This window comes from Anneissia japonica, unplaced genomic scaffold, assembly GCF_011630105.1.
Source record: "Anneissia japonica isolate Jap-2015-1 unplaced genomic scaffold, ASM1163010v1 scaffold287767_len825999_cov190, whole genome shotgun sequence".
NCBI classification, from domain to species: domain Eukaryota; kingdom Metazoa; phylum Echinodermata; class Crinoidea; order Comatulida; family Comatulidae; genus Anneissia; species Anneissia japonica.
Window position 1 is genome coordinate 61681 of NW_022707033.1, and position 20794 is coordinate 82474.

Below are 20794 nucleotides of genomic sequence, written 5' to 3' on the forward strand. Positions count from 1 at the left end.
AAGAAAACTTGTTAGAAGAAATGAAACTTTATCATCCACAAGTTAACAAATAAAAACCAATGGATCATTCTGGTAAGCCCCACCCCTTGGATATTGTTGCTAAGGCCAAATAAAATGACAGGATAACTTGTAAACTTATGAGTTTGACTGCGCATACTCCTAGTCTAGCCCTTCCTATTGGATAACACATTAAAATGGGTATATACTATGATAAAAATAAACCAATCATAGACCCTGATGATAAAGCTATTTGATAAAGGCACTACAGCAAAAATAAATATATCTAACTGTACGCGCTAAACGATGTCATTGATAAAAACTCTTAGAACAAAAATTTTGCACAATTTGATTTTACTGTCCAGTGATCGTTCATTCGACCAGACTCTTAAACTTATGTTGTATGCTAGCACAGTTTTTGGATTCTACATCTCTGGACTGGATTTGCAACATTCTTTTTGTATTCTGTGTTAACATGGTTTCTACAACACTGGACTAAATTAACAAACTTCTATTGTATGCTAACACTCAATTACTGGTCGAGATTCACACATGTCTCTTCCATATTAACTCTGTTAAAACTTTTTCCTCACTGGACTGGACTCACAGGATCTTAATACTGTTCGTATGTTTTATTTCACTATATTTAGAATTTTCTATCTCTTTGCTATTGATGAATTATTTATTCATTGAATTTTACCGCAGTTCACTGAAACTAAGAATCAAATTTGAACATATTCTTCTGTTTTGAATACAATGTTGTCATTGTCAGTTTGTAACTTTGGAATATTCATCATCATCATATGCTGTTGCCATTTTTCTTCATCACAAATAATTGTCTTGAGCATACCAGAAAAAATGTATTTTGTTGGTCAAGAGCTTACTATTATGTGTGAATTTGAATCATTTCAAAATCATGTTGTTAAAGAACATATCAGACTGCTACATAATGACACACATGTACCTGAAATAAACATATGTAACATTCAAGAAAGCATTGGTAATAAACACAATTTTTCATATTTACACTACAGCTCATACAAATTTGTGACACCAGGTCTCTCACAGAGAGAGACAGGATCATACCAATGTACCTATGCTGATAGTGCTTCTTCAGATACATCTATAAAATCTAACAAACAAGAAATTAAGGTTTTGCCAATTCCACAGAAGCCAATATGCCAAGCATCTCAACCATACTATTTTGATGGAGATGAAGTGATCTTGAAATGTGAAGCAACAACTACATACCCATCTCTTGAATTGCAGTGGACCTCAGAAGAAAACCCCTCTGAAGAAAATCCTCACTACAATTCATTCATTGCCAAAACAAATATGGATGGTACATCTTATCTATGTTACATGAATGTACCTACATGGAGTTCAGTTGCACTTGTTTGTAAAGTTGTTATTTTAATCCAAAAAGTCTCCATCAATGTAACTGATTTTACACTAGGACAGCCAGCAACACTGCAATGCATTGCGGGTAATAATAACATCTCTCTCAACTACCTGTATACCTGGACATCGGAAACAAGCAGTGTGCATGAAGCCATTGAGCTGAACAGAATGCAAAACTTTAATTGCAATAACAGCAGCAACAACAAAAACTGCCAACACAACAGTAACATTCTAAACATTGATAATGTAACAGCTGACATGAACGATGCTGACATCACTTGTAAAGTTGAAGGTTTCAACAAAATTACTGGCAGCAATTCAATTACACTCAGTGTCAAAGGAATATTTACAACTGTATCTACAACTGTATCTTCACCAGTATCTACATTTGTATCTACATCTGTATCTACCACAAAGAAGTCATTACATAATCTAAATACTGAACATATGGCAGACACCTTACATGACAGCTTGATTATAATACTAATTATTTTTGGATCCATCTTCATGATGATATTCCTTAGCATCTTTGGAGCTATTTTCTGCCATCATATTAAGAGATCATCACATCAAGACCTTGATGTTGGCACCATTCAAGCGATTGTCAGTTATGATAATGATTCTTACAAAACAGTGCCATTGTCTGTCGTCGCTCCTTCCACCTCTGTCAGCAATCTCAGACATCACCTCTCACAACAGTTGATACCCAGTTATCCAATGACCTCAGCACCAAGCGTAGTTTCACTACCAGATGAAAGAAGAAGACAGCGCATACAGGCATCATGGGATACTAAGCCCGCTTTACCACCAATCAACTCAATCTCATCATTTGAATCTAGTGATGATGACGCTCAATACACAGATAACGCCATTATTGACATGTTAAATGACCCTTTGTATGATGAGATAAACGACTTAAAATATAAGAGAAATAGGAAGTCAATGAAACAGAAGGAAGATTTTAGAACTGAAGTTGACCAAGACACAACTGGTCCTGCTTCTTCAGAGAGAAAACCATCTGGATTCAAGTCACATAAGGAGACACCATATGAAGAGATTAACATTAATAATAAGACAAACTATGAATGGACAATAACAGAGAAGAGATGCATATCATCAGAAAAAAAGAGTCCTGATATCTATGAAAAAATACCAACACTGAAACACAGTTACGATGAGACCAGCGTATCAACAGTTTGGTGTAACCCAGATTTCACAAAACATGACTGTGGTATTTATTTAAAAGTTAAAAAACCAAAGCAAGAAGCAGCAGCAAAAGCAGACATAGATGTCAATATTGACAAAATGAATGTTGAAAAAGAGACAAACGATTGGGATTTTGAGGAAGTGAATTTATCTTTGATTGAGACTAAATTAAACTCACAATCTAAGACAAATGCTGATCATCAGATTTGTCCAGGTCTCAGCGAACATATCTATACACAGGTTAACAGAAAGTTAAAAAATAATAAAACAGAAAATGAACCATACCTAGATATATATGCTGAGACAATAGAGAATTTTGGAAATGAAGGAAGTGAAACTGAAGAGAGTGAAGATTTTGATCCTTTTTTAATAGAAAGAACAAATTAGCAGAAGCATCAGACAAGTACAGTAGATAATGATTAATGTTGCTAATGTCAGCAAAGATTGACACACATATACTCTGTAGTTAATAAGAGTGCACAGAGGTAGGTTGGCGCAATAGGAACAGATTCTCAACCTCAAAGTCTGTGCATTTCACTTGTGTTCTTGCGAGGAACTTGATACAAGATACAAGATCCTTTTATTGTCACTTTGTAAATGAAAAATATCGGTCAGTCTAATTCAAATTACAAATCTTACCTTCCTCAACCAAGCCTCCATTCGTTATTTCTCAACCCTGTTACTTCTCATGAGATTACATGTGTCATAAGGGATTTGAAAAGCAACAAAGCTCCTGGTATTGACGGTATTAATCCATTTATTAAACAATCTATTAATTATATTTCGGAACCCTTCTCCTACAATTTTAATCTTTGTCTGACCAATGGTGTTTTTCTGGATAGCCTCAAATACGCAAAAGTTACACCGATTTTTAAGTCCGGTGACAAATCAGATTTTTCCAATTACCGTCCAATCTCCGTTCTTTCAGTTTTTTCTAAAATTCTTGAACGCCTTATTTATGATCACACCTACAAATTTCTTCAAAACCACAATATTTTACACCCTAATCCGTTTGGCTTTAGGAAAAACTAAAACACTACAAGAACTGCAATTACTTAACTTATGAATGGTATTATTACAGCCTTTGAGAATCATAAACATGCAACTGGCATTTTCATTGACCTCTTAAAGGCTTATAATATTTTTAAAAGTTACCATTCCAATCGTAAATAATGCACAACATTTAATAATGCCCTGTCCGACTTTCTGCCTATTACTTGTGGAGTTCCACAAGGATCTCTGCTCGGTCCCTTTGTATTTTTGTTATATATCAGCAACATTTGTAATTCATCTAAGTTATTTACATTTCTTATGTATGCTGACAATACCACTCTTCTGTATAAGGATAAAAATATTGATTCACTTTTTAAAGTTTCTAATGACAACATGCCCAACATTCTTAAATATTTTCTGCCAACAAACTTTCTGTTAATTTGAAGAAGTGTAGTTGTATTGTCTTTCATAATTCCACTAGATTACTTGATAACTATACTGACCAACTAAAAATAAATAATCAAATCATCCCCCTTGTTAATGACAGGAAATTTTTGGGCGTTCATATCGATAGTTGCCAAAATTGGAAGAAGTACATTTGTGAAATTGAGAACAAAATATCTAAAAGTATCGGTATTATTTATATATAGATATCTTCCTTTATTCCTCAAAACATTCTCCGTATACTTTACAGCTCCGCCTCACAGAAGAACCTCCATCCAACATAATATTCTATTCCCAGGTCCGAAGTCCTGGAATAATCTTCCTTTTACAGGCTAAAAAAAACACATACTTTCCAAATATGTCTGATTTTGTTTTCTTTCTATCATTTAGATGTAAGCTATTTATGGCTTGATGGGTTTTTTGTTTGAGCATTGTTTCTTGTCGTTTTTGTATCCTTTCCTTCTCTCTTCGCCAGTCCTCTCTATTGTCTTGTATCGTTTGTAGTTTCCTGTATATGTGGGCAGCCCACCTCAAGCCTTTGCTTTTCGGGATCTTGCCCTTCTTATTTTTAACATGATTATCAAATGTATTGTATAAAAGAAAAGATAAATAAATGTACATAAGAACGAATGAATGAATGAATGAATGAATGAATGAATGAATGAATGAAAAGGTAAAAACATGGTAGCTATAACTAAATGCATCCTCTTTCATTTAAGAAAAAAATTAAAAATTGCACATCAACTTTCTTCAAGAAAATATCTTCTGACTTCAGTTTAAATGTTAGAATATTAGTGAAGTATAAATAGTTATAATTCTTTTGAAATATTTTAAAAGGCTATTAGTTTATGGTTGTAATAATACAATAAAGCAAAGAGTACAAAATTGTGTTTTTTTAGGCTAATTACCAATTTTTTTTACAGCACATGATATACTGTACCTTCAATGCCAAATAAATATTAGTATTAATATTACTAATAACAAAATACACAGAAATTATAAATAATATGTTATAATTTAGCTTGGTAGTTTACTTGCATACTTGCATTATGTGAACCATCAAGGGAAGCAAATCAAATGATGCAATTAATAAAATTAATTAATTAATAAATTTAAACATTTGTCCTAATTTTTATATATTATCCAATAAATTTAATATGCAAATAAGGTGATCCTTTTTAGCCAAATTTAATTACTGCTTTTAGGTAGAATAGTATATATATATTAACTTAATTTATTATTATAATATTGCATATATTGTTGATAAATTCTGTATGTAACTGAAATGTATGTGTTTTTTTTTTTGTGATCCTTTTTTTGTGTGATTTCCCTTGCTGTTTGTTTCTTGTGTGAATTTAGAATTTCCATTTTTGCTAGTGTGTTTTTGGTAGCTTGTTAATGTGAAACCATTTGTAAATTGACGCAATTCAACGACTTTATGTTGCCATGTCAATGTTTTTTTGAATAAACCAGAAATGAATGAATGAGTGAAAAAAGAAAACATATGTTTTTTATGACTGTTACTAATAATAATAAGATTTATAAAGTGCACATATCCACTGCAGTTGTGCTCAAAAGACAAAAGGAACCAAAAATTACAGTAAATGTTAAAGCTATAGAAAAGAAAAAAAAACCACATACATCGCTCCTCAAATTGCTGGTGAACGGTGCGATAGTGTTGGTTACTCTGCGTTTGTCTGTTTCGGTTATTTATTTTAGCTTCGTTAGTTTAGCTGACATAGTAGAATAGATATTGCTTTTTTTTGTTTTCTCTACAGTGCATAGAGACCATGAAGTATATATATCTCCAACCATAACCATTACCATTACTGTGCCATTCACATGTAAATTGAGGCACTGAGTTTTTCAGAGTTTTCTATAGTGGTTAGTTTAATTTAGAATGTCAAATTGAAACAATATGACAATATCAAGTCTATAACAAAAACGGACACAGAAAAATTTATTCTTTCTGCACCGTTTTAAGGTTGTTTGGTTTAGGTGTTCTCACTTTAATTTATAAATCTTTTATAGAAATTATTCTTACATCATCCATGTAGTCTGTTGTGAAGGGGCTACTTAAGGTAATAAATCTAGTCTCTGATCTCAGTGTCGATTACAACATGGAGGAATACCTCCATGATTACAAAGATCATATTGTAAAAACAGTGACTGAGATCATGGATGATGAACCATTTTGGGTTGAATACCAGTAGTCAGCAGTGTCGTTCCGTCAATGCTGAAAAAGCTAGATCAACAGGAAAGTTGATATCCTGAAGCTATAAGCCTGTCAAATGTGAATCTCTAGCTGTGTCTTATATGAATTGTTTTTCCTTCCATTTTTTATTTATCATTTGTTATATCCTTGTTTTCTGTATATGCATCATGATATGTAATTCCAATGTTGTTTAATAAAACAAATGACATTAAATCAAACTTGACTAACTGATCACAGCTTATTGAAAGATAAAAGTTATACAATCATTGAATTTTTTTTTTTTTTTTTTTTAATAATATTACAGTACAGGTTTAGGGGATATATCCATTAAATCAATACTACAGTGCACTATATGCTTATAGAGGTAATCTGTACTAGTACACAGGAGAATTTGTTTATTTGAATTGTATATAGACACTCTTGCTAACTATATTTTCATCATTAAATATTGTATGCCAAATTAAGTGGATACAAAATATTACAATTACATTATGAAAATGTGTTTACATATGTCTGAACAGAATAAATAAAACAAATAGATTAATGAATTCAGATTTTTAACAGTTTCTAACACATACTTTGAAAAAAAAATTATGGCACAAGAGAATTTGTAAAAAGAAAATTAAGAGTTAATACACCTCATGGAAATGAAACTTTGCTGTCCACAAATTAATAACAAAAATAGAAACCAATAGATCATTCCAGCATTAGCTCCACCTCTTGGATATTGTTGCTAAGGCTTCATAAAATGACAGGATAACTTATGTAAACTTGTGAGTTTGACTGTGCATATTCCTAGCCTAGCCCTGCCTATTGGATAACACACTAAAATGGGATACCACCAAAAATATAATTGGCTAAAAATTAACCAATCAGAAACATTAATGAGAATGCTATTTAATAAGGCACTACAGCAAAATTTCATATCTAATTGTACCCAAAAAACATCGTGATTGGTAAAAACTCTTTTTCGCAAAATTGAATTTTACTGTCTCAGAATTTGATATCACTGGAAAAGATTCTAAACCTTATGTTAATGTAGTTTTATGATTCTACATCTCTGGACTGGATTCACAAGATTCTTTTAGTATTCTATGTTGACATTGCTTCCACAACACTGGACTAGATTAACAAGCTTCTATTGGATATTAATACTGTCTGTTCCATATTAACTCTGTTAATATGTTTTACTTACTGGAATAGATTCACAGGATCTTAACAACATTTTATTTCACTAAATCCAGAATTGTCTATATCTTTGCTGTTGGTGAATCATATTCACTGAACTTTACCACTGTTCACAAATATTAAAAACCACATTGAACAGATTATTTCACTCTGAATACAATGTTGTTGTCATTGAATCCGTCACTGTCAGTTGTAAACTTTGTTATTTCCTTCATTATATGTTGTTGCCATGTTGTTTCTTCATCACAATCAATTACATTAATCACAGTAGAGGAGAGGAATACATTGTTTGTTGGTGATAGTCTTACCATTACTTGTGAACTAAAATTCTTTAAAAAAGTTATTGAAAAGAAACATTTTAGACTATTGCACAATGCTACACCTGTACCTGAAAATAAAGTATCTACGTTTTTGGAGCAAACAAAATGGGATGCAATAGAGCATAGCATTGTTTTACACCACTATAGCACATACGGATTAAAGATACCAAGTATTTTAGAGTCAGACATGGGATTATACCAATGTACCTACCATGATACTATTTTTGTTAAGTCTAACATAAAGAAAATTAAAGTCTGGCCAATTCCGCAGAAGCCCAAATGCCAAGCCTCTCAACCATACTACTTTGACGAAGATGAAGTGATCTTAGAATGTGAAGCCACAACCACATCCCCATTTCTTAAATTGCAATGGAACTCAAAAGAGACTGCCTCTATAGAAAATCCTCACTACGATGTATTCATTGCCAATACAAACATGGATGGTAAATCTTATCAATGTTTCATGACTGTACCTACATGGAGTTCAGTAGCACTTGTTTGCAAAGTTGTTATTTCAATCAAAAAAAGACTTCAAGTCTCCATCAATGCCACTGACTTTACACTAGGACATCCAGCGACATTGCAATGCATTGTGGATAATAATGACTACACTAAGCATAGGTATACTTGGACATCAGAAACGAGCAGTGTACAGGACGCAATCAAGCTGAACAAAATCCAAAACCTTAATTGTAATAATAGCAATAATGGTAGCAACAGCATCAACACAAACTGCCAAATCAATAAAGACAACAGCAGCATTTTAACCGTTGAAAATGTAACAGCTGACATGATCAATGCAAACATCACTTGTGAAGTTGAAGGGTTCAAAGCTATTGGCAGTGTCTCAATCACACTCAGTGACAATAAACTATCTACTACTGCAACTACAACAACATCTTTCAAAAATGTAACTACTGCTTACATGGCTTCTAGAGTCTCTACAACACTGCATGACTCTTCACAGTCAACAACAGACGATAAATATAAAGTAATCATAATAATTTCTATTATTTTTGGATCTATTTTGATGATGATATTCCTTTACTTCCTTGGAGTTATTTGCTGCCATCATTTTAAGAGATCATCACATCAAGACCTTGACATTGGTACAATTCAAGCAATTGTCAACTACGGCAACGATTCCTACAATTCAGTGCCATTGACTCTCATCGCTCCTTCGACCTCTGTCTGCAATCTCCAACATTCCCTCTCACAACAGTTGATACCCAGTAATCCAATGACCTCAGCACCGAGCATATTATCATTACCAGATGAAAGAAGACGACAACATATACAGGCATCATGGGATTCTAAGCCCACTCTACCAACAATCAACTCAATTTCATCATTTGAATCTAGTGATGATGGTGAATACAAAGACAACACCATTGTTGACATGTTAAATGACCCTTATTATGATGAGATAAATTTGACACATAGGAGAAATTGGAAGTTGATGAAACACAAGGAAGATTTTAGAACTGAAGTTGACCAAGACACAACTGTTCCAGCTTCCTTCAGGCCAAACCACCCTAGAATCAAGTCACCAATTGAGACACCATATGAAGAGATTAACATTAATAATGATAAGAAGACAGACTATGAATGGACAATAACTGGGAAGAGATGCATGTCATCAGAAAAAATAAGTCCTGATATCTATTATGAAAAAATACCAACTTTGAAAGTGAGTTCTGAGACCAGACAAACAGACAAACTGTGTAACTCATATCCCACAAAAAAAGACTCCAGTATTTATTCAGAAGTAAACAAAAACCCAAAACATGAAATGGCTGCAGAGGCACACATAGATGTCAATAAAGAAACAATAGAGAATGCTGAGGTAGAAGAGACTAATGATTGGGAGTTTGGGGAGGTGAAGCCATCTTTAAATGATACACCTACTAATTTTACCTCACACCCAAAGACAACTTTTGATCATCAGATTTATCCAGGTCTTCAAGAACATATCTATACACATATTAACAGACAGTTTAAAACTAATAAAAAAGAAAAGGAACCATACCTCGACATTTACGCTGAGACAATAGAGAACATTGGTAATGAAGGAAGTGAAACTGGAGAGAGTGAAGAGTTCATGGAGCAATCTTTAATAGAAAGAACAAATGAACTGAATGGATATGCCACCAGCACAGCGGGAAAAGAGTCATGTTGCTAATTAATTAAGTTTAATTAATTATAATTAATTTAAATTAAATTTTTCCCTACTTTATACTAGGTATTCTGTTGAGTAGACTGTATCTATTGTTCTCCAGCAAGGCCCAATTATGCTTTTAATAACTAAGTCTCAGAAGCACGTAGCAAAAAATGTGTTACGTATTTAAACACTCTTGTAACATAAACTGAAAAATAAGACAGTATTCAAAAAAAAAAAAAAAAAAAAAAATTATTATAAATGTTCTGTAAACAGATTACTGTAATAGCTTGTATACAGTAATCAGAATACTGTACTAATAAAGTTCAATAGAAAAATTTAAATATTAAGTTAAGTTCATTAAAGTGAATATTAATGCATGCATTTTTAAATATAAGACTTGCAAATACGCCTCGAGATTTGGGCCGCCTAGGGCACCCAGTGGGGGTCCTGGGGGTGGCGAATGCCCCGGAAGCTCTAGCATCTATAGCCTTTTATAAGTAGTATCTAATTGATTTTTAGGAATGCAATTAACATTTATTTCCCTAGATATAGTGGCGGATCCAGGAATTTGAAATAAAGGGAACCCAGGGAGGGACTTTCACAGATGAAGTGTAGACCACCTTAGCCCAACCAATTTATAATTATGCCACCTCTAATTGGCTGGAAATGGCACTCTCAGACTTATATTTGAATATAAATTTTCTTTTTTCTCCTCTTTTAAATTTTGGGAGGGTTTATAGTATAATTGTGCACTTTTGAGTTTGTAAAAATGTTGGCCTAATAGATTTACATGCTTCCAATTTTAACAAAGTACAGTACATTGTTTTCACAATAAATTAAACCTATCGATGCAGTGGTTACTGAGATGGTTATCAAATGTACAAAAAATGCTTTTTTACTCGGTTTTGGTCCGGAAATACGCACAACATTTGAAACAGAGCACAAATGAACAGACATTCATACAGTCAATTGTTGTTGTTCTTTCCACTTGCTTTGAAAAGTGGGGTTTTAACTATAAAAGATTGGTTAAAAGTGGGAAGACAATTGATATGATGTCCCCTACTTTGAAAAGTGATTAAGATATTCGTCAGTTCGTGTGAAAATTATTTACATTCTGTATTAAATTTTATGTACACAGTATTTCGTGTGAACCATCCTGAGCTCTACTTCAAAAAAACAAGGTGGTATTATGCGCACGATGGTATTAGCATTTGCATACACGAAAACACATTGGCGATGTTTTTGGTTTACTTCTTACATTTACATCCAGCGTTAGGCCCACTGAATTGTTTAAATGCTTAATAATTAAAAACATAAATTATGTAGATTAAATTATCATAGAATTTACAATAAATTATTATTATTATTATTTTTTTTTTTTTTTTAAACAGAAAATAGAAAACATTTTTATTTAAAAATAGATTTTTATACATAGATTTTACCTATAATTCTATAAATTATGATCAACAAATATCTCATTAAAACTATCGTAAATAGGCCTATTAAAGTATTATTAATTCATTATTAAAGTATTATTCAAGCACTGTTATTATTATTGTTATTATTTATAAACCATAACATAACACAATATTACATGAATTATGTGGACAAAATTATCATACAAAATGAACTTATAATTTGTAAGATTATTTTTCAAAACAAAATAAAATATGTTAGAATATAATAGTGAAGTTTAAATAATAATTTTTTTAGAAATAATTTAAAAGGCTTTAGGAGTCATCCATAGTTTTCAAAATTTACATAAGAGTATGAAATATACTCTTTTCTGTGACTTGACCCTCCCCTGAAAAAGCACACAATAAAATGTTGATTTTTTTTCATTTTGTGATCATCATGTTATCTTCTTCATAAAATGGTACATGCCTACACTTTCATTTAAAGTTTCAACCAACTCCCCCTTAAAGTGTATGTTTTGGACTCTTTTGAAAAGGTTGAAAATTATGGATGGCCCCTAAGGTTGTAATAATATTTAAAAAAATATATATAGAGTAATTATAATATTTTATAATTTAGCCTAGTAGTTTACTTGCATACTAGTATTATATGCGTGGACCATCAAGGGAATTTTTTTACAGTAATGTCCATCTTACGTGCGGATCATCTGCAAAAAGTAAATCTACTATTGAAATGAAGTTACTAGTTGTTAGTGTGTATGCTTGACGAGCCAGAAATTAATTCCAAATAAGACGGCTGTTTAATTTAAAGTTTTAATTGAAGTTTTTTAAATGCTGATACTGTACAATCAAATCCATCCAACTTTACCAAGCCTAAACCTTGGACTTATATGACGATTTAAAGGCTGCAGGCTTAGTCCCAGTGAATCGTATCGAAAAAGGAGGATTCTGATGGTGAAACAGGAAGTCGTCTTATACGACATACAAAAATTGTCCAAAATTTTGCTCAAACTTGTGGGGGGGTTGTCTTATACAAGGATTGCCCTATATGGGAGAATATACGGTAGTTCACTTTTGACAATACAGTCTTGCCAATTGAGTTATTTTTTCTTGTCTCTGACTTTATGTTTTTATCAGTTTTATTGTTCTTTGGATCAAATAAATTCAATGAAATTGTAAATGTAAAAAAGGCAAGATTTTATCCTGCAACTATAAGACTTTTGAATACAAAACTCTAGATTCCTTCTTATGCATAGATTAATACTAGAGTGCATAATATGCTTATAGAAGTAGTCTGTACTAGTACACAGGAGAACATGTTTATTTGAACTGTTTATATTACATGCACTACATAGTATAAAATAATCAGAAATATTGTAAAACCTTGAATTGACGCCCTAGGCTTCCTTATTTTGCGAACTTTGGATGGCTTCTTTTCGAGGTTACTTTTGCAAACTAAAGAAGGGGGCTTCTTTTCAAAATGAATGTTGTAAATATTGTGAATTTGTACTACAAAACAATAAATAAGGCTACTGTAACATAAATCTGTATCATAGAGTGTATTTAACTGGTATTAAATCACCTATAAACCAAGCTTGTTTTGAATTTATTTTGTTTTTTTAAATTCATGTACCATGTATGTACTAGCTGTACAGTCACGAAAAGAAGCCTATACTTTCTTGAGAAGAAGCCCATGGGCTTCTATTCAAGACTAATTTTGCACACTAAAAATTGGGTGCTTCAATTCGAGATGGGCTTCATCTCAAGATTAAGCCCTTTGGGCTTCCATTCAAGGTTTTACAGAAATTAATTTATATTTTTATCAGTTTCTAATGAGTATTTTGAAAAAAAATAAAGATATGCCACAAGAAAATTTGGTAAGAAAAAAAATGAAGGTTTAAATTTTTGGAACCAAGAGTCGATACACTTTATGGAAATGAAACTCCACTATTGTCAGCAAATTAATATCAACAAATAGAAACCAATGGGTTTCATTTATGTAAGCCCCGCCCCTTGGATATTGTTGCTAAGGCCCCACAAGAAGACAGTATAAACTTTGTAAACTTGCGTTTGACTGCACATATTCCTACCTTAGCCCTGCCTATTAAATAACACATTTAAATGGGTATACCATGATAATAATACAATTGGATAAAAAATCACCCAATCAGAAACTCTGATGAGAATGTTATTTAATAAGGTGATAGAAAAAATTCATATCTAATTAGATGTAGAAAACATGTTGGGATTGGTAAAAACTCTTAGAACAAGAATTTTGCAAAAAAATTGGATTTTACTGTCCATGGATTTGGTATCACTGGTCTAGATTTATATGTTTATGTTGAATGATATCACAGTTTTTGGATTCTACATCTCTGGACTGGATTCACAATATTCTTTGGGTATTCCACGTCAACATGGTTTCTACAACACTGGACTAAATTAACAAGGTTCTATGTTAACACTGGATTCACATGCGTCTGTTCCATATTAACACTGTTAATATTTTTTAGTCACTGGACTAGACTCACAGGATCTTAACACTGTTCATAAATTTTATTTCACTAGATTCAGAATTTTTCATCTCGTTGCTATTGATGAATTATATATACATTGAATTTTACCACATTTCAATATATTCTTCCATTTTGAATACAATGTTGCTGTCATTGTCAGTTGTAAACTTTGTTATGTCCTTCATTATAATATGTTGTTGCCATGTTGTTTCTTCATCACAATCAATTACTTTGAGCATAATAGCGGAGAAGAATACAATTTTTGTTGGACAACGTGTGATTATTACTTGTGAACTAAAATTCTTTCCTAAAAACATTGAAAAGAAATATTTTAGACTACTACACAATGCTACACAAGTACATGAAAATAAGATATCTAAATTTTTTGAGCAAACAAGAAAGTATGCAACAGAGCAGAGCGTTACTTTACACCACCATAGCACATACAGGTTAACGATACAGAGTATTTTAGAGTCGGACATGGGATTATATCAATGTACCTACAATGAATCTAGACTTGTAATGTCTAAGGAAAAGGAAGTTAAAGTTTGGCCAATACCTCAGAATCCCAAATGTCAAGCATCTAAATCATACTACTTTGAAGGAGATGAAGTGATTTTGAAATGTGAAGCCAAAACTACATACCCATCTCTTGAGTTGGAGTGGAACTTAAAAGAAAACCCCTATGAAGGAAATCCTCACTACAATGTATTCATTGCCAAGACAAATATGAATGGTACATCTTATCATTGTATTATGACTGTACCTACATGGAGTTCAGTAGCACTTGTTTGTAAAGTTGTAATTTCAATCAAAAAAGTCGTCATCAATGTAACTGACATTATACTAGGACAGCCAGCAACACTGCAATGCATTGCAGGTAATAATAACATCTCTCTCAACTACATGTATACCTGGACATCAGAAACAAGCAGTGTGCAGGAAGCCATAAGGCTGTACAGCAAAGGTAGCAACAGCAACAACACAAACAGTCAATGCAAGAAAAACCACAGCAACATTCTAGCCATTGAAAGGATAACAGATGACATGAACAATACTGATATCACTTGTGAAGTTGAAGGGCTCAATATATCTATTGGCAGCCATTCAATTACACTCAATTTCAATGGACTATCTACAACTGCATCTTCATCTGTAGCTTCACCTGTATCTTCATCTGTATCTACATCTGTATCTACATCTGTATCTATCACAAAGAAGTCACAAAATACAACTTCCAAACAGAATGGCTTGATTATAATAATTGCTATCATTTTTGCATCCATCTTCATGATGATATTCCTTTGCTTTTTTGGAGTTATTTGCTGCCATCATTTTAAGAGATCTTCACATCAAGACCTTGATGTTGGTACCATTCAAGCGATTGTCAGTTATGATAATGATTCTTACAAAACAGTGCCACTGTCTGTCGTTGCTTCTTCAACCTCTGTGAGTAATCTCCGACATCACCTCTCACAACAGTTGATACCCAGCAATCCAATGACCTCAGCACCGAGCATAGTATCATTACCAGATGAAAGAATAAGGCAGCGTATACAGGCATCACAGGATACTAAGCCCACTTTACCACCAATCAACTCAATCTCATCATTTGAGTCAAGTGACGATGGGGCTCAATACACAGACAACGGCATTGTTGACATGTTAAATGACCCTTATTATGATGAGATAAATTTGACACATAAGAGAGATTGGAAATTGAGGAAACACAAGGAAGATTTTAGAACTGAAGTTGACCAAGACACAACTGTTCCAGCTTCCTTCAGGCCAAACCACACTATAATTAAGTCACCAATTGAGACACCATACGAAGAGATTAACATTAATAATGATAAGAAGACAAACTATGAATGGACAATAACAGAGAAGAGATGCACGTCATCAGAAAAAATAAGTCCTGATATCTATTATGAAAAAATACCAACTTTGAAGGTAAGTTATGAGACCAGACAAACGAACAATCTGTGTAACTCATATCTCGCAAAACAAGACTCCAGTATTTATTCAGAAGTAAACAAAAACCCAAAGCATGAAACAGCTGCAGATGCACCCGCAGATGTCAATGATGAAACAATAGCGAATGCTGAGGAAGAAGAGACTCATGATTGGGAGTTTGGGGAGTTGAAGCCATCTTTAAATGATACACCTACTAATTTTACCTCACAACCAAAGATAACTTCTGGTAATCAAATTTATCCAGGTCTTAAAGAACATATCTATACACAGGTTAACAGACAGTTTAAAACTAATAAAGGAGGAAAAGAACCATACCTAGACATTTATGCTCAGACAGTAGAGAACATCAGTAATGAAGGCAGTGAAACTGGATAGAGTGAAGAGTTCATGGAGCAATCTTCAATAGAACAAACAAATGAACTAAATGAATATCCAGCCACAAGCACAGCAGAAAAAGATTCATGTTGCTAATCAATTTAATTAATTATTAAATTAATTCTTTTTTATGCTAGATATCCTGTTCAGTATATATCTATTGTTCTCCCACAAATAATGCTTTTAGGAATTGAACCTAGGAGCCGGGCATTGGAAAGAAAGCATCTTAACCACCACTAAGCTTTTTATAACTCATAGGCCTTGGTTTCATTATATTACAATCTGGAAATTTTTACTGGTTGGCCAGTTATTTTTACCGGTAAAATCTACGGCTAAAACATTTTCAGGAAAACACTGCTTTAAACACCTCTATTGACAATATATGCAAATTTGCACAAATAAAATAATTTTAAGAAATAATGTGCATGTTTGAGAAATTTTGTAGAATAAACTATGTTCTTTAAAAAAATATTACAGAGTAAGCATTCAGCAAATTAATAATTTGTACATAATCTGGAAACTATGTAAGTAGAATAGAAAATTTTAAAAATGAAAATTATGTTATGCAGATAAGAATTCAATATTAATGCATAAAATTTATAATTTTTGAATCTTTTTAAATAGCTCCCTTGCAATATATATATATCGATAGATTTTCAGAATTAACCTTTTGGATAAAAAGGATCAAAGCAAGGTTTAGGTTTATATTGTGAGGTAGAAGATATTGCACTCTTAAATCTGAGCACATAACAGAAAATTTGTTACGTATTTGAGTACCCTTGTAACATACACTGAAAAATAAATATTTAAAAAGAAAAAAGAAATTATAATAAGTGCTCTGCAAATAGATTAATAGATTGTACATACAGAAATCAGAATACTAATAAAGTTCAATAGAAAATTTAAATATTAGGTTAAGTTCATGAATGTGAAAATTACTACATGCATTTTGAAATATAATCATAAAACATTAAAATAGTTTAGAAAATGTAGACACTGTGATATAGGCTCAGTGGTTAGGAGTAATCAAGAAAACGATCGAGTAGTATCAAAGAGGGAAAAAATGGGTGGACTTTGTAGAACACTACTAGACATGAATATTTTGTCCTCATATCTTGAGGACAGGTTGAAACATTAATGATTAAATAAAAATAGTGTTCTTTAAAGTCTACTCAATTGTTTCCTGTTCATTTCTCATTGTATATACTGTACTTAGGTAAACACATGGATGCCTCTGTATGTTATATATAATTAGATTAAATGCTAGGCTTTTTCCTTCCGTAAACCACATTTTCATATATTATAAAGATTTTGAATATTGTGTCTATATATTCAAGATGTTATCAAATATACTACTTGCAGTATAATTAGAAAATACAGTGATACAAAAAATAGTGATATATAATATAACTAATTAGCTGAATTTTCTTCTGATCAATGAGTTAACTATGTAAACATTTTAAGTGTGATAACATATTTCAAACAAATGTATAATGTGTGATAACACATTCCAAACAAATTTATAATGAAAGGCATCTAAAAGTGGAAAAAGAAAGAATCATAAAATGTTTCAGTATTTCTAAATTAAAAGAAATGTTTACTTACAGCCATATGACATGATGATGTTCCACATATGATAGCCAGTCTATTGGTTACTTTTTCATTTTCTCTGAATTTATCACTCACTCCTAGTATCCCTAATCCAGAAATAAAGTAAAACTTCTTTCAATATGGAGAACCTCTTGAACTGTTAACAAAACATGATATTAAACCTATGAACTCTACTCCCTTTTTAACTTTTCTCATAGTCTTAAAATCAAAAATAATTCTTGAGTCCTAGTAATATTAAACTTTCAATTTCCAGCCTCATCATGTCTCTTATTTGAAGTTCTGCATGTCTCTTACTGTCACATCAAACCTCTCTCAACAGTGGCATATCCAGAGGGTGCAAGGGACATACTGTACACACACCCACCCAAAAAGCGTGTGCCACCCCATTCGTTCCCCCCCCCCAACTGAAAATGTTTGAAACAAAAACCATGGTCAAGCAGTTAAAAAACACCTTATTTTGCAAAGGTAGCGCCCCTCAATTAATCCCCTACTTCACCTTTGTACTCCCATTCAGTACACCCATTTCAAGACTCCTTGATAAGCCATTGCTTTCAAAGCTATACAGATCAAGGATGGATACAGAGATGTCCGAAAAGGGGAGGGGTGTGCGCGAAAGTCATGCTGATCGAGATAAAATTACACTAGGGGGTCCGGAAGCATTCTCCTGCAAAATTTTTGTTTTCTAGATGGCCAAAAATAACCTCTGAGGCATTTTTGGCAATTAATTTTTCCTTTTTCTTTCTTTTTATTTTTACTTACCAAAACGGAGGACCGGGGCAGGCCCAGCCCCCCCCTAAATCCACCCCTGCAGATATCATATTTCAATCATATTTATAGAACTAATAAAAATATAAAAGGAAAATCATAAATTCATAAAGTTAATACAAGCACTTCATACCAATTCCGCCAGCATGTGCATCTATGATGGAAGCACCAACAGGAATGCCCTGAATGAGGCCTAAGTCACTGGCACCTTCAGCACTCAAACCATTCCCCACAGGCTCACCAGGGGCTAATGCAACATTCCCTATGGAAAAAAAAAACAAGCCACAATACTCAGCATCCGTATACCCATACATCAGACATCATGCTAGTATCGAGTGCCACTAAATAAGTCATGAAGACATACTTTAACATAATTTAGCCATAGTTAAACTGCTTTACAGAGGAAAAGAAAAGCTTAAAATATGCACAAGCAAAGTATAAGTACAAGCAAAAAAATGGCTCTAAAGTTTGTAAGCTGATCACCTCAAAAGCACAAACATTTATTTTGACAATTGATCATTTTGTCAAAACTGCAAGAAATGCTGTAATTTTTTTTTTTTTAAATGTATATTAAAATAATGTACTGTATATACCGAGAATGTTAACTATAACTGGCAGTGTCATTGTGCTTAAATTCATATAAGCGTAGTCCGTGACTACTTTAAGAGCCACAGGCGCTTAGCTGACATCATTCCACAATAACAGGTGCTGAAGAGAACCATTATAGTATCTAGTTAAACCCTACTCTTCCAAATGATATAATGGGTTCTTTAAAAGTGTACATGAGCCAAAGGTAATCACTGGACCTTCCGTTTTTAAGTCCTTATCTGAGAAGTCTTTGTTCTACCAACTGAACCCTGGGTGAGGAGTGGTTCAAACTAGCCCCGATGTTAACATTGTAGTGAACAGTACCCCTGCCTTACTACTCAGCCAACGCAACTCATCCAATGGCAGATGTTAATACCTGTTTTTAGGTTTTATATCAATAAGTAGGGTCTAAAGTTGGAAGAAGCCATTTCAAGATGTGGTTCACTGAGCTTTTTTAATGTTATTGTACTGCGCTTTGGCAGCTAATTAGGAAGACAATAATCTATTAAAAAAATACTGTATAGATTAGATTCTTCACAGACTCTATATACGAAAGTTTTCCAGAGTCTCAAGAGTATAATAAACTGTGTCGATTTCCGGAAGATTCGTGTGAACTGAAGGAGTCATTGGAACCTTGCAATAATATCACAACAGATTTCTTTAGTTTCAATATCCTTATTAAAACACAACTGCTCTTCCCTGAACTAACAAAAAACCCTGAATTGTAGTTTTAATATTAAAAGTTCAGATTTTCATCAAAAGAAAATTGCATTTCATACCTATTTTTGCTAAGTCATCTTGTAACAGTCCTTCTAGGCCAATTTGCTTCATAAACGACTCATCCCATTGGCTTGTTCCATCACAGTCTGCCCGATAGGCCCATTTGCAAACCAATGAGCAAAGAGATCTAAAAAATGTACATTATTTTAAAAAAATGTTTGGCAATTCAGTTTTTTAAAACATCAATAAAAATTTGTTCATGTCCTGAAAACTGTGGAAAAGTCTGGAACCCTACCAAGGCTCAATTCGGCCTCTTGGTTTGGACTTCCCCTTGTTGGATATGGTGAGCCCCCTGTCGACAAATTTTTGGAGGCAATCATCAAAAACATTAAGAAATTTACTCTTTACATGTCAGAATGCTTCTGCTCCATAGGACCCACTGAACTCCCAAATGTGCTTTTTCCCATGACTCCAAGCCTACTTGGATCCTGAAGCGGTGGCTCCAGAAATTTTGCCAACAATGGGTCTGACTTGTCTGACAGCAGGGTCCAAACCAAGGGGCTGACTAGAATCTTAGTCAGTTTCTTTAGTCGGTAGGGGCTCCAGGCGTGTCTGCGGGGCGAGGGGTTAAATATGTCTTGATTTAACCATTCTCGTCACCAAAATTTATTTATCCGTGTGAAATTTATTTCCCCTCGTTTCGCAGAAAAGTGTCTACTTAATAGGGGTGTCCCCCTAAATAGGGTGTCCCAAAGGAGGGGTCAAATGTATTTGCTTAATAATAATAATGCGACATTTATATAGCGCATATTGGAATAAACTAACTTTATGCGCTATACATTATCACCCCCAGTCAGCTATGGAATATATCCATAGAGAGTCAAACGTAAATAAAGTGCCTT

General features: G+C 33.1%; 1 protein-coding gene across 2 annotated transcripts in view; it reads right to left on the reverse strand.

Moving 5' to 3' along the window:
* Positions 1 to 20794, reverse strand: part of LOC117106305 (FGGY carbohydrate kinase domain-containing protein-like) — a 40540-nt gene that overhangs the window by 10782 nt on the left and 8964 nt on the right. Inside the window, exons 5-8 of one of the 2 annotated variants that reach the window (XM_033247666.1) lie at positions 19952 to 20079; positions 18718 to 18846; positions 17814 to 17905; positions 9840 to 9875 (exon numbers count right to left, since the gene is read on the reverse strand). In XM_033247666.1, coding sequence (XP_033103557.1) covers positions 9864 to 9875; positions 17814 to 17905; positions 18718 to 18846; positions 19952 to 20079 — 361 coding nt within the window. In that variant the 3' untranslated portion in view covers positions 9840 to 9863. Of the gene's footprint in view, positions 1 to 9839; positions 9876 to 17813; positions 17906 to 18717; positions 18847 to 19951; positions 20080 to 20794 lie in introns of those variants that run through there. The other variant, XM_033247665.1, reaches the window with a different exon arrangement.